Consider the following 14,901-nt stretch of genomic DNA (forward strand, 5'->3'; position numbering starts at 1 on the left):
ATTTTCTTCATGTTATACAAATCATTAGAATTCTGTCTTGCATTATTTGTCGGCCACACTGACAATGAGCCGAGTTTTGTAGACACAATCCTTCACATACACTCCTACATTGTATCACCTAGAACCCTGCATTCTATTGACTCATTGCAGCTAAAGATCTTACCAGGTTCCGTTGCAGACTGCGTCGCGCGTGGCTTCAGTACAGCGAGTCTCCCGGGGGGGGGGGGACTAAACCCCCTTAACAAGAATTATTTCAAGATCTGCACTCTTTTAATAAGGTTACAGTTTACTTTTTACTGAGTTTAAGGGGTTAATCGTTGAGCAAATGAGTTCCTGGGATGATTCACGCAGAACCTTTTTGAAAATGGCAGATAGGAGAACGGGGTACGTTCATAGAATACGATGGCTTTTATATTATACAAATACTCTAATGGATTCTGTTAATTATTAACAACTTGGAAATGAAACGCTCTACTTTGTTTTTCAGTAGAGACGTTTCCTGAGGACGGTTCGCAGGATTTTATTGAAGTTCCCTAGAAACCATACTCAATATTGTAAAACGCAGCCGATGGAGGAAGAGATATAACGGGCTATGGAAACGATAATGTCTTTTTATAATAATAGTGGCATCCATATGGTGCCGATGTTTTAGAAGGACAGAGAGTTGTGCCGTGCGGTCGGAATCCTGATGTATTGTTTAATAAAGCGGGTCACATAAATTGAACAATTTCAGAGTGTGTCCCCATTCTTACTGAGCTCTGATATGGTCGTCCCTCATATCTCTAGTTGTTTGGGTTGATATTGCTAAAAAAAAAAAAAAAATCCCTAAAACCACTGGCGAGTCTGCAAGGAAACTGTTGGTTGGAGTAATATAACCAGGATCTGAATGATTATTCCTCCCCATAACAATATCTCTCCTCTATTGTTAAGTTGCTGATTGTTGTTGATTGGTTCAGGTGGCCTTAGCGTGAGGCTTGTAAAAAAAAAACCATAATTTTTAGTGTCTTCAAAGAAATAAAATCTGGAAAACAGAAAAAAAAAAAAACTTTTTTTTTAAAATTTATTTATTTATTTCATTTTTTGCAGAGACCTGGGTTAACAGCAGTGAGAATTAAAACAAGGGATGAGCTGGGGGGGGGGCCAAGTAATGACACGAGATGTAGATCAAAGACACGGTATAGCGGCTGGTGGAAAATTCCTACAGAATATATCACTTTCACCACTTTTCAAAAAACAATATTTTCTATGTAAAGCCGGAGTATAAAATAAATTCTCTATACGGGCAGGGAGCATAAGTACTATCAGAAAGCATGACATCAAAGTAATAATACGTAACCAGGTGCTTTCATGGCATTTACAGCCCTATAAAGCCTTCTATTTCCTTTCCACGGAGAGGACACCCGACGGATGTCGTTCCGCAACGATAAAAATAAAGGCGTTTATGGCCACTTAGCCTCCACAAAACTCTCATTTGAATAGCAGATCGGCCGCCCGATATTCCCCTTTTTTTAACGATTTTTGTTTGTACTCTTAAGGAATGTTTACACGTTTCTCAGAGGAAGATGACAAGAAGCGATTCGGATCCTCGTTAGTTTTAACACCTGTTTTCATAGTTCATTAGGCTCCCACTTTGCCCGTTCGGCGGCGGCGGCAGTTATGGGAACGACCTGGGGATAGAAGGCGCGCGTTACATAATTATAACGTATACATTGTCAGGGGTAGGAACATCAGTCACGGTAATGAGCTGCCAGGAGGAGAGTGGTGACAACAAAGGAACATAGTAACAGAATAAATATGACAATAAACGATCCTCTTCAATAAGGGGAGAGTTGATTGGAGAGTTGAGGTTCCCAACTACATGGTTTCACTACATACATTATGAAGGTCCAACTCCAGTAAATGTCTTCTGAAGAACTTGGTTATTGAAGAGCTTGGCTGGCCCTATATAATGTATAGTTCAATCAGCAAGCAGCCGGACTTGGTATGACTAAGCGGCCCTGGCCATACCTGGGAACTCTCCGGGTCAAACCGGGGTGAGCACTGCTTCTCCGGTTCTCCCGGTCAAGACCCGAATCCTCGGGGTCGCGGGAGCGGGGTCTTGACACGCCCGCCCATTTTTCCTTTTAATGATGGGGTGTCAGGGGGAACTCCCATTCACGTCAGCGGGACCGCCCACCGACGTCAGCGGGACCGCCCATTGATGTGAACGGGACTGCCCACCGACGTCAGTGTGCAGTCCTGGACGCCTCCTGCAAGGGAAGCCCAGACGTTCTCAGGTATGGCCCTGGCACTTTAAGGCCAGTGGCTGCCAAATGGCATACATGCGAACATGGACACATATTGAGTTTTTATACTCTTGCTCTTAGGGGAAGCAAAAGAATCAGAAGGAGGTAGTAGACTGACCTTTAGGGGGGAATGGGTGAAGGTAAACAGAGACAAAAGCAAATTAAAAGACAGACTGAAAAAAAAATTACGCAAAAAAAGTAGACATGAGGGTACAACAGAGAACTGCAAAAGGTATATTATTTATAAGAAGGGAAAGAGAGAAAAGGTGTGGAGAGAAAAAATATAAAAAGAGGAGAAAAGACTTGTAAAAGAGGGGGCAAAAAGAAACGGAGCCCAATTTGAAATGATTGTGTTTTATCATTCTATAAAACATTTCGATTGTTTCCAAAAATCTTTCGCCGAGAACCTCACCTTCTGAGATATTTAGTCATCGTTGGATTTTCGGCTTTTCTAAACTGATTTTTTTTTTTTATTTTTTTTTTTAATTGAATTTCTTTGTTTTGTCCTGAGAGTATGACGAGTCGCATTGGTGAATCACCTCTAAATGCCAGCTCTCTACACGGAAGACATTTGAGATATAAAGTATATTATATTTAATCCACGTGAAGTGTCAACAGTGATTTCACATTCTCCTGGATGATGGCTTTCACAGCGCGTTCCGGATGAGTTTCTCCAGATGACTGAATCGTGATTAAGAAGACCGGCATAATTCACTTGGAAGAAGGCAGTGAATGCGGAAGAGGTTCCAGCAGCTGGTTTTATACTTTATCAGGATTACTAAGGGGTTAGCGTGTGTTTGTGAGATGTATGGAGACATTCCGAGCTTTTTAAAAGCTGAGGAGTTCTGTGTATTCGTGACTTCAAAACCAATAGTTTGCTTAATGTTACCAATTATTTATTTTACGCTATGGAGGCTGTTGGCTGAAATAAAGACAAAATGCTACTTTGTGATATTTATTAAACAAATCCATATTCTATTACAAAAAGAGGACGGTTGATAACTGTATGTTCAATACATTTCATAGAGCTTTCATTTTAAAATTATTCCATTTCCCCAAACACAGTACCATAAATAATAAAAATAAAATAACTCCTTACCATAAATAATAAAAAAATGAAATAAACACGGAGACAACCAAAATGTACAAATCCAAAAATCAGTAAAAAAATAAAAAAATTGAACATAAAGTCCAGGCACCCTAGGCAGTCGGCTGACACGAAGGCCAGTTCTGGTAACAGTGTCTTTCTTTATAACAAACGTGTGTTGTGTACTGAATCCGATATGAAGACAGAGCAAGACTGACTCATCGTGACCCGTCGTTGGGTAGCTGACAAGCTGAAACGTCTCCCAAAAATCTCACTCCATCCAAAAAACTCAACCTCATACATGATAACAAACCGAAACTCCAAGTGACCTCACACCGTGGTCTACAACACCCCGGCCACATTCCAAATCGGAACATGCCGTATTTTATTACCAGTTTCGTTAGCCAGTTCTGGGTAATTACGGAACCACAGAACTAGAACATCATGTGATTCAGAAACTTCCAATCAAATCCCAGTTCCAATAGGTTGTGTCCCGTAGACTTGCCTACATCTCATCTGTACTTAAATCGTGTGTTATGGAGGTGTTACATGTCACGTTTAATGAGAAACTTGTAAAAAGAGTCATTTAATAGAAATTACAGTAAATGGGTCTACACACGTGTGCCAGCCATGTGAGAGCGTTTGCCCGGGAGTCCATGTGCTGGGAGTCACTGCGTGTTAAGCAGACTTGGCCCTTAAGTGACCATTCTTTTTTAATAGTTTTTTTTTCCAGTCTTTTATCTTTTCTCTTGGGTGTTCTCATTAAAGGCATTTTTTTCCGAGTAATCTGCCCGCTTTCTGTTATACGTGTGTAATTACGGGGGATAATATCATCAGTGTTTAATTTCTCATTAAGGCAAGTTAATAAAAGATACCGCATAGACATAATTAGGTGGGGGGGGGTTTAAATGGCAAGGAAAAATTTAAATAAAGTGGCTTATTATTCCACCCAATCCCTTACATACTCACCATATTTTTAATCTTCACAGGCAAACATTAATCTCTGCATTTATTAACCCCCTGTCTACCTTCTGGGAGGCCATTCCATGCATGTACACCCATTCTGGACAAAACATTGGCAAAAATAATCAAGACTCTCTCTGAGTTGAATTTGTCGAGTACGTCTAGGGGGTGTTGAGTGACGCCATTCCCGTTACCTCTATTCCTTGCCAGCCAACTCAAAATGTAGTAAAAAAACCAAACTTTTTATTAAAGTAAAGTGCTGATCTTAATTATGTATTAAAATTTATTATTTTGTTAATAATTTATGATATATATATTAGCAGACTTGCCAAAAAAAACCTCTCCGATGATAGGCATCTTGCTTCTGCAGGCGCTGCTCTGTAAAGTAAGAATTGAGCGATAACCATTGATTTATCTGGATTTCCACATCTTTTTATACCACATTTAATACTGAGATAATACACAATTACACAATTAGACTAAAACCCAATCTAATCGACTCCTGTATTAGGAAAAGGCACTCCTCCTCTATAAAAACCTTTTACATGTAGTAAAATACAGAAACGTATGCAAAATGACAAAGGGAACCTGTATCCTGAAATATATTTGCTATAATATATATATATATATATATATATATATATATATATATATATACAGTATATCCATGAACCCCGTCTCTGTAACAAACGTAGCCATTACCCCCTGTGTGGTAAACAGATAAGTAACCATTATCTCTGTGATAAATTCAGCTATTAGCCCATCCACGCAATAAATAGATAAATATGACCCTGTACACAATGGATAGCTATTAACCAGCAATAAATACAGCCTTTACTCTCCATCTGGGCAATAAACGGAGACATTAACACCCACCTGGGTAATAAATACCAACTTTGGGCACTCTTTCTTTAGAAGATACGCAGAGTAACCCTTCTTGTTAAAGCACAGAGCCATTAAAAAAATTAAGCCTGTCCGCTACATCCATGCTACATCCATGCTACATCCATGCTACATCCATGCTACATCCATGCTACATCCATGCTACATCCATGCTACATCCATGCTACATCCATGCGGTCATCACTGTATCCACATCACCCCCACATCCACATGCGCAAACTATATAACAGATGTAGTTAAACACGTATACCCTTATAACCCTTATCACATAACCATAACTGTGTGATAGGTAAAGCCACATACCCCCAAATCCATATACCAGTCTTTTTGATAGATATTTTACCTTCCTTGATGAACAAAGCAATGAACATATTATCATAGTAGGGTAATAGAATGCTGAGCTATCTGCCTAGAACATATGTGTGTACGTGGATTTAAATGACTTCCTGGATCCAAATGTAAACCAAGAATTATTTTCCATATATATAACCTTTCTGATTTAACTTAGGCGGGATTCACTGCTCCTGAGCCTAAACCACATGAAGTCGAATGTGATATATGGAAGTTCTGAGGCTTTTGTGATCATTTCTCCATAGAACTTGGCCAATACAATTATTATTCCATTTCTACACCTAGGTTAACACCCAATATTTTTACCGACCCAAACAAAAAAAAAAAACTTAATTACATTGTGTTGGGGTTCTATGCTCTTGGGCTCTAGGAATAACCTGAAAAAAAATAAATAGTGTTTTTATACCAAAACCTCGTTATGACCACCATGCCGTTTCCCTCATGCCCCAAACAGCGGAACTCTAGCCTTAGGTCAGTCTATTGACCACCTGACTTAGAACAAATTAAAAAATATTGTACGTTATTTGATGGTTTGTTACAGCTCCATTGACATCATAAATGGGAAACTAAATGTTGTAGAATCAACTGAGGAGTCCACAGAATTGCGGTTAGTTCTCCAAGATGTGTGGAGCAACCTACCTGCCGGCGTCCCCCAAAAACATTGTGTATGTGTACCTAGAAGCATTGATGACGTTGAGAAGGCAAAGGGTGGTCACACCAAATACTGATTTGATTTGGATTTGGATTTTTCTTCTGTTAATCCATTTCGGTTTTTGTTAAATGATAAAAATAAACTATTAACGTGTCTTTTTTTTTTTTTTACATTCTTACTTTACATCGTTTATTCACGCCTGCCTAAAACGTGGTGTGCTACTGTCAATGCCAGGAATATGACCAATTTTGGCAATAATCTGGCCAAAGATGAAAAAAAATGGATAAATAAGGAAAATGATGTATAGGTAATTATAATACATTTACTGTATATTAGAATATATATTTTATAGGAACATAGTAAAGTAATATAATATATATATATATTTCCAATTAGACTTTTGGGCTTGTAGTTCAAACTCTCTATTTTTATATCTGATAAAAAATTTCAGAAATAGCATTTTTTTCTAGTTTTGGTCTGGTTCAGAGTTCAAATGAAAAAAAAACATAAATACAACATCACAAAATGCGTTTCACAGTAAAACAAAAATAAGTTGGGTTTTATTAAGAAAAATATATTTATTTATGAAAGTGTGATAAACTGAACATGCCCACTTTATTTCTGACTTTGGCCATAACATATAGAAAGATAAATATCAGTGTAAACAACAATATAAGTCTCTAGAAACATGTAACCCTCTCGGGAGTCATAAAATCTTTGATGGCACATTCTGTCGTTGGCACGAAGTACATAAAGGAAAATATATTTATATATTTCTGTTCAAGTGGAGTCTGCTCCTAAATCACAGTATTTCAGAATAATTGGATGTATTTAAACAACATGATGTGGACAGAAAAATAATAAGCAAAAGTATACTAAAAAAAATTGATATCTGATGGGCCGTAGTGATGGGGTTGACACGGTTATTAGTGCAACAAGGCAGTTTACTAAAAGGGACAGTGCGCCTCTTTCTAGATGCCCCCCATCCAAATCACCTTATTATTCTATTGGAATGACAGTGGTAGGGTTTAGGGGGCACCCCAGTTACATTTTTGAATCGTCTAGGGGAAGACATGTAGGAGAATAGAATTTAGAGTCCATAACGATGGCCTCTCGCCCCCCCCCCCCCCAATGGCTCCCGGATGACAATAAGTAAAAAATATATAATTTTGCAACACAAAATTCTTTCAGTTCTTCCAAGTTAAGATTTATACCAGATTTTAGAACAAAGAAAAGAAATACTGAATATATTATTTATGTGTAATAAAAAAATGTCATTCCAACAGGAAAAAAAAAGGTTGAATGGGGTTTGGAAAGGGGTATGGATTAACGAATACTTAAGTATTTACTTAAAGTGTAACTTTGTACAACAAACAGTCTTTGATAATAGGAACTTCCATTTGCTTTTAGCGAAAAACCTTTATTTCAATGGCGCTAACTTATGTACCACGACACCGGCCCATTCGGCATGGACATAAAGTTGGTAAGGTTGGTAGAATATGGAAGGCTGCCCTTGAGCTGTGTAATAATTACTGAAGTTTGTGTCACTGATATAAGGAGCTGGTTGGTAGTAGCACGTGACATTTGCCGCATTGGGAATGATGTTCTGTTCTCCGAGAACTTTCAGAGCGAGGACTGCGATCATGTTGAGAGTTTGTCGTCTCTCGTGACCCATGAGACAGACGGTGCTCTCGTTCACTACCTCGTGTAACGTTATCAAGTAATCGTATTTGCTTTTTTCTTCTCCCACGAAATGATTGCGCAGGTAGGACTCGATTTTCCGCTGTTGTTCTGCTACGTCGGGAAAATCGATGAAGAACCTGGAACACATGTAACGTTCTAAGGATTTAATTTCCTTTTCGCAAGCCGGTTTGTAATCGCGGACCAGTAGGTTGCTGTATTTCAGGAGACCTCCCCCCCGGATCTCTTCTGGATTCCTAGTTGCAATTAACTTATACTTTAAATGCTCCATTGCCTCGATAAAATCCCCATACATACTCTCGGCGACGACTGTAAGCTGCGAATCAGGTGTCAATTCGGATTCTCGGTCCGTGTAAACACTTAGCATGGAGTCGAGTATTATCTGGAAAGAATCTACACTAAACTCGAATTGCCTTCGGAGAGAGTTGACAAACTTGAGTTCTACGTTCTTCCCGCTGTTGTTTGATAAAGAGATTAAACTCCAGCGATCGTGGTCGGTAGAAACCTTGACCATTTTTTGCACGTACGCCTCTTTCATTGTCTGAGCGGTGATTTTTTCCTTGTTGACACACTTGGGCAAGAAATCTAGAAGGGAATCTAGAACAATCTCCTTAACGGTCTGGAACTCGTGTTCCCCAGGAAGTTCCACGCCAAAAATGATGTCCAGGTCTTTACAAACGGTCCCATTCTGCTTGATAAGGATGTGACTTGCAGTGGAACCATTGAGGCGAACGTCACGTACAGTGATATTCTTCTCTAGAAGCTGCTCTTTCACGGCGCAAATAATATCCTTTGGCTTTACCTCCATGGTGGGAAAGTTTCCTCTCCCATGGATGGGAATAACTTCTGTCAACACCTGATCCAGAATCGTGATCTGATCCCAGGTGAGATTGCTGAATCTGCAGTCGGTACTTTCCGTCATGGTGAAATATTACTTGGACAACTGCAAAGAACAAAGGACATTGTTTTAAGATCAGGGAGTAAACAATAAATAACTTCTGAATGAAATAACAAAATAATCTCTCTTTACTAGCAACAAAAGTAGGATTTTTCTACATTTTTTTTATTCTACTTGAACCCCAGCGCTGTATTCAGTAATAACCCCCAGCACTGTATACAGTAATATAACCCCCCAGCGCTGTATACAGTAATAACCCCCAGCACTGTATCTAGTAATAACCACCAGTGCAGTATACAGTAATAACCCCCAGCACTGTATACAGTAATATAACCCCCAGCGCTGCATCTAGTAATAACCTCCAGTGCTGTATACAGTAATATAACCCCCCAGTGCTGTATACAGTAATATAACCCCCAGCGCAGTATACAGTAATATAACCCCCCAGTGCTGTATACAGTAATATAACCCCCCAGCGCTGTATACAGTAATATAACCCCCAGCGCTGTATACAGTAATATAACCCCCAGCGCTGTATACAGTAATATAACCCCCAGCGCTGTATACAGTAATAACCCCCAGCACTGTATACAGTAATATAACCCCCAGCGCTGTATACAGTAATATAACCCCCCAGCGCTGTATACAGTAATATAACCCCCCAGTGCTGTATACAGTAATATAACCCCCAGCGCAGTATACAGTAATATAACCCCCCAGTGCTGTATACAGTAATATAACCCCCCAGCGCTGTATACAGTAATATAACCCCCAGCGCTGTATACAGTAATATAACCCCCAGCGCTGTATACAGTAATATAACCCCCAGCGCTGTATACAGTAATATAACCCCCAGCGCTGTATACAGTAATAACCCCCAGCACTGTATACAGTAATATAACCCCCAGCGCTGTATACAGTAATATAACCCCCCAGCACTGTATACAGTAATATAACCCCCCCAGCACTGTATACAGTAATATAACCCCCAGCGCTGTATACAGTAATATAACCCCCCAGCACTGTATACAGTAATATAACCCCCAGCGCTGTATACAGTAATATAACCCCCCAGCACTGTATACAGTAATATAACACCCAGCGCTGTATGCAAAAATGTTGCCATCGATAAAAACCACACTGAGCTGATGCTTTATGGCAATGCTAATGAAGTCCGTTCCTCCATAGACTCTCATTAGTCAGAGTGTCCAGCTGGGTAATTAAGACTGAGTCATTCTATTGTTACCCCACAGGCAGTATGATAAGGAGTCGGGGTGTTTGTTTAGTAGATCGGGGCTCAGATAACAGAATGAGAACTCATACAAATGGCTGATATGCAGCTGTCTAAAAACATAATAATCCGTGTCTTTGACATGATGGCCTAGGGACTGCATAGAAACAGACTTTGATGGCAGATAAGAACCTCGAACAAATCGTAGGATACTCAGCCAGCTCAATAGGAATTGCTGTCTACAACGAGCATAGCGCCATACAGCCGACCCCTGTCTACTGTAAATATCCTTCAACAAGTGCTCGAAATCCCGAGATAAATATACGTCTGTGCAGCATGAAAGTGTTTTTCCATAAAATGCTGTTTATATGATCTGGAAATGTTACTTACAGCGAAGGCTTTTGCTGAGCGTAGACTAATTGTGGGGTTCTTATTCAGATGACTCATTTGATCTTTCAGAGAACACAGAAATCCTCGTCATGACACTTTACAAACAGGAGCCACCTGGGGTAACTGGAAAAGAAAAAAGCAAGAATGTTAGCACCAGCGGGTTGACCAACACATAGGGCTCTATTCACTAAATGGCGAGTTATCACAACGTCATAACACATTACGAAAGGCAATCTCTTCTGATGTCATTAAGAAAGATAAGATCCACCGCCTCGTTATATAAAACTAGACCATTTTAATTAGCCGAAACCACCCAGATTCTATATTTCAACGTTCTAGCCCATAATTTAAAAAAAAAATACATTTTTGACCATTACGGCGAAAAGTGACCTTTAAAAAATTTTAAACTTAAGGGATTCACGGATGCGGCAAGAGAACTAAACCCCCTTTCCTTTCCAGAGTCACAGATGCGGATTCAATCTAGATTCCTATTTGTTGTTTACAACCAACCGTTGCATGAAATATTAACAAAGTGTTCATTATTTCCAAATCCTCTGGTGGGAACGGCCTCGCAGAATCCGCCTCGTTTTTACAGTTTTTCCCCCCCGACGCTGTTATTTGCTGAGTGACGTTCGCCGGTAATATTGATTTCAGTTCCTTATATGTTTGGCTTTAGTACGTTCGCACTGCTTGCTGCCCTGTTCCCAAGACAGGCAAGGATGAGATATTTCTTCTATAAGATGTTTTTTTGGGGGGACATGTTGAGCCGGCTTTCTTTGTATTACTTTATGCATTATACATGGCTAAATAATATGCATTTTGCCCATTTCCTGTATAATTCAGCAGCGTCTGTTTGAAGTATTCTGTTTTATTATGTTTTTACAAATAAGCCCGTTTTATTTTAATCGCTGTAAGCTTTCAGGTCTTGCCAACCGGTAAATCTGCTAGTTAATAAATTGATTCATAAAGGGAGCCTCAATCCAGACTATTCTTGCAAGTAATTGTGTAATAGAAAAGTATCCAGCTGCTGTTTCACTTTACTGGGATGATGGTGGATAGGTGGAACAGCCACCCAGTAGAAGTGGTAGAGGCTAATACAATGAGGGGATTTAGACATGCATGGGATAGGCATACGGCTCCTGAATCTAAGACAAGTCCGATGACTGATGGGCTCTGGTTCGACTCTTTATAGCAAGAAAAACAGGCAGACTAGACGGATCCAATGGGTCTTATCTGCCATTAAAGTCTATGTTTCTATGTTACTACAATCCCCATCATGCTCAGGCATCTTCTTATAAAAAGATATTCTAGTGGCGTCTGGAAAGAGGACAATAACTAGTGGGCAGGTACTTAGTATATCTTACACATTCTAGGTATAAAAATCTTGCTCATGAAGCCCATCTTAAAAAATAATACTTTTTTTTTTTTTTTTTTAAGAGAATTAAGGACATTTTGGTAATTTTTTTTTTTTGCCTTTTTGTGGCTAACTGGATTGCATTCGATTTCCAGAATACTTCAGACTCGTCTTCAGGCTCCTCTATAACTTTAAAAAATATTTTACCTGATGGCAATGTTTAAAGTGCCGCTCACAATCTATTTTAGCCGCGACACACACGCGGCGTAAATGGAATAAATTAAAATTTATGTCCAGCGTCAAAGCCAGTCCCACAAGCCTTAAAAACACATTTTCAGCTCGGGAAAGGAGTTCTTTTTCCGCAGTAAAATACGGTTACAACGTGGCACTCGCAGCCAAGTGTTTTGTTGGCATTGTTAGGTTAGTGATTACTTTTCTTGCAAACATCAGCATACAGGTTTAAATCAATTTATTATAATACAAATAATGGAATGATCGGGAGAAAGAATCAGCTGGTCTTTGGACAACTTTTTTTTGTTTCAACAAATATCAGTACTTAGAAAAGATGGATTTTATGGACTCCATGTCTTTTTTTTTTATGACTTGATAAATGATGTAATTATTCATCTTATCTATTGCTTTCAGGGATCTCGGCACAGGCGCCCCCTGCTGGTGTCACACTGTCGGTACAGAAATCCATTAGGGTGGCAACAATGTTGCATTGACCAAGGAAAATTTGTTACCGTTCCAAAAAAAATTACATTTTTGTTTATTTGACAAAAACGTAGGAAACTGGTGTTTATGATTAAATACACAGTTAAAGGAGGCGCTTCCATTTCTGTAATGAAATAAAATACAAAAAGTTCCAACAAATTCAAGGTGAAAAGATCTCATTTTCCAAAGGAAAATATGGGGGGAAAAAATCTCATTATTATTTTGGAGTCTAAAGGGATTATTTTATCTTTTGGAACATAAAAGGATGAATTTGGATGTTGTCTTCTTTGGATTGTTGGCAGCTGAAGGTCATTGGTGGACAGCTGGCTCTTATTACCCTTATACCACCATGGATATAGGTAGGTAAACATGAGGGTCTAGCCGAGTCAAGTTATAGCCTACCTCGGGGTTTGGAAATCGACTCAATTCCTTTTCCGCACGCAGAGGTTCCCATCCATGATCAAGCATCTAGAAGCATATCTAGACCCTTTCTCGACCCATGCAGGGTTAGCTATATGTTTTTAGGGGTCCTAAATTAATAAAAAAAACAAGTTCCAGGGCCCCCTATTTGTAACACAACTGATGAAAAGTGTCATGATACATAAAGAATCTTCTATACTCTCTGAAGGGGACAGCGATACCAAAGTGCCAGGCTGGCTGAGAATTATGAGAGCTGTATTCCAGAGCCACCTGGAAACCAGACCAGCACCAAGGAACCAGAAGTCTGTGTCGTCTCGCCCCTCTCATATGCTCTGAGGGGTCCATGGGCAATTAATCTAGTTATATGGCAGTGTCACAGGCTGGCTGAGCATTATGAGAGCTGTATTGCTCGGAAAGCAGCACTTGGCTGTAACTTGATGAATGAGAGTGAAAGCCCGTCTGTAATTTCACACTTCGGCGCCCTGCATACAGTTCAGCGTTTCCGTCAGAGGGCCAGGACGCTGTTTACCACGTACACAAAGGACATGCGACGTAAATGTAATTAATACTGTTACCGTTCAGGCAGCCGCCTGCTTTATGCAAAACATTCCTGGCAAATAATCTTCTGCTTGTACAATAACATGAGGATTCGTTTACAATCTGTGTTTCACAACATTTGTCATCATTAACTGGCAAAACACAGACGTGGGAAATCTTCTGGATGCAGAATATTTCGGCCACAGCGCTTTATATAAATGGCAGTGATTTTAATCTGATTCTGTATTATATGGAAGGCTTTGTGAATAATACAGTCAGTGTTGGATTATCTATGCTTTTTTATTTTTTTATTTTTTTTTACGAGACCTTTTTGATAACATGAGACCTTTTTGATAGCAGCCAACAGTCCAAAATTGGCAGGGGCAGTCCTGATAAAAAAACATTATGTCCCACCTGAACTGTTTCCCATGCGCTGGGCCGCTAGAGGTTGCACAAAGCCCGAATCAGGAGCTGCACATCCATAAAGGAGGCAAAGGCAGGGTGATGCTTTGGCGGAACACCCCGATGACATCACACCGCCACCTATGTAACGTCTGTATATTGTGATGTCACCAGGGAGGGCCCTACCGTGTAGGAAAACTTGGTGGACGCCTGGGACAGAGAACTAGAAGCGGCATCTCCTATGTTAACGAGGAAACGCATTAAATGAATGTAATCGGACGCTTGGTTAACAGTGTGAGTTTGTTATAACACACTTGGGGTACACTGATTTCCGCTCCGGTACCCCCAGGCCGAATCGTTACTCCAACCGAGATCGCTTTAATGTTTCCAATATTAATGCTAAAATAATTACAAAGGCCGTGATTCCGGTACAAAGTAACTCTTCCCACTGGAAAAGGGAGATTAAAAACCAATCGTATCATTGGCTTTATCTTTGGGCCAGACACACGAGAAGCGATTTCCGATAAAAGTCTTCTTTCCTCCCCCGACGGGGTAAAGCCTATGGCCGGCTTTAGGGGTTTGGAAGTCAGCGAATGCTCCACAGGCAGCAATTGCTCCAAAAAGAACAAATCTAGAATTCGAAGAATATGTCCAAAAAATCTCCTTAATCTCTAAAAAAATGCTTTAGAAATCCGACAAATGTCAACCATCCTGCTTGTACACAGGTGAATCACTCATTCTCCTGATGCTGTCACAGCAAAGCACCTACAGAAATATATAAAAATTCAACCTGACGGCAGATAAGACCCATCCGGCCCGTCTAGTCGCCCGTTTCTCCTGCTGCAAAAATTCAGACCTTAATCGTTGGTCTCATCTTAGATTCAGGAGCCATATGCTTATCCCATACCACTTCTGCTGGGAGGCTGTTTCAGTATATACCACCCTTTCAGTAAAGTAAAACGTCTTTACATTACTCCTAAATAAAGTGAAAACTTTTATTGGGCCAGCCTCAG

The 14,901-nt window shown here is 39.9% G+C and overlaps 1 protein-coding gene across 1 annotated transcript; it reads right to left on the reverse strand.

Annotated features, from left to right (window-relative positions):
• Positions 1 to 7,661: 7,661 nt before the first annotated feature.
• LOC149280206 (terminal nucleotidyltransferase 5C-like) lies at positions 7,662 to 8,864 on the reverse strand. Its single transcript, XM_089500587.1, has one exon. The coding sequence runs from the start codon at positions 8,862 to 8,864 to the stop codon at positions 7,662 to 7,664; it is 1,203 nt and encodes a 400-aa protein (XP_089356713.1).
• Between the last annotated feature and the right edge of the window lie 6,037 nt (positions 8,865 to 14,901).

This window comes from Sceloporus occidentalis, unplaced genomic scaffold (assembly GCF_023333645.1).
Source record: "Sceloporus occidentalis isolate IW3139 unplaced genomic scaffold, rSceOcc1.0.p SCAF_157, whole genome shotgun sequence".
Classification (NCBI taxonomy): Eukaryota; Metazoa; Chordata; class Lepidosauria; order Squamata; family Phrynosomatidae; genus Sceloporus; species Sceloporus occidentalis.

Bases quoted from the DNA above. Each gene is read 5' to 3' on its own strand.
- LOC149280206 (XM_089500587.1), bottom strand. From the start codon at position 8,864: ATGACGGAAAGTACCGACTGCAGATTCAGCAATCTCACCTGGGATCAG.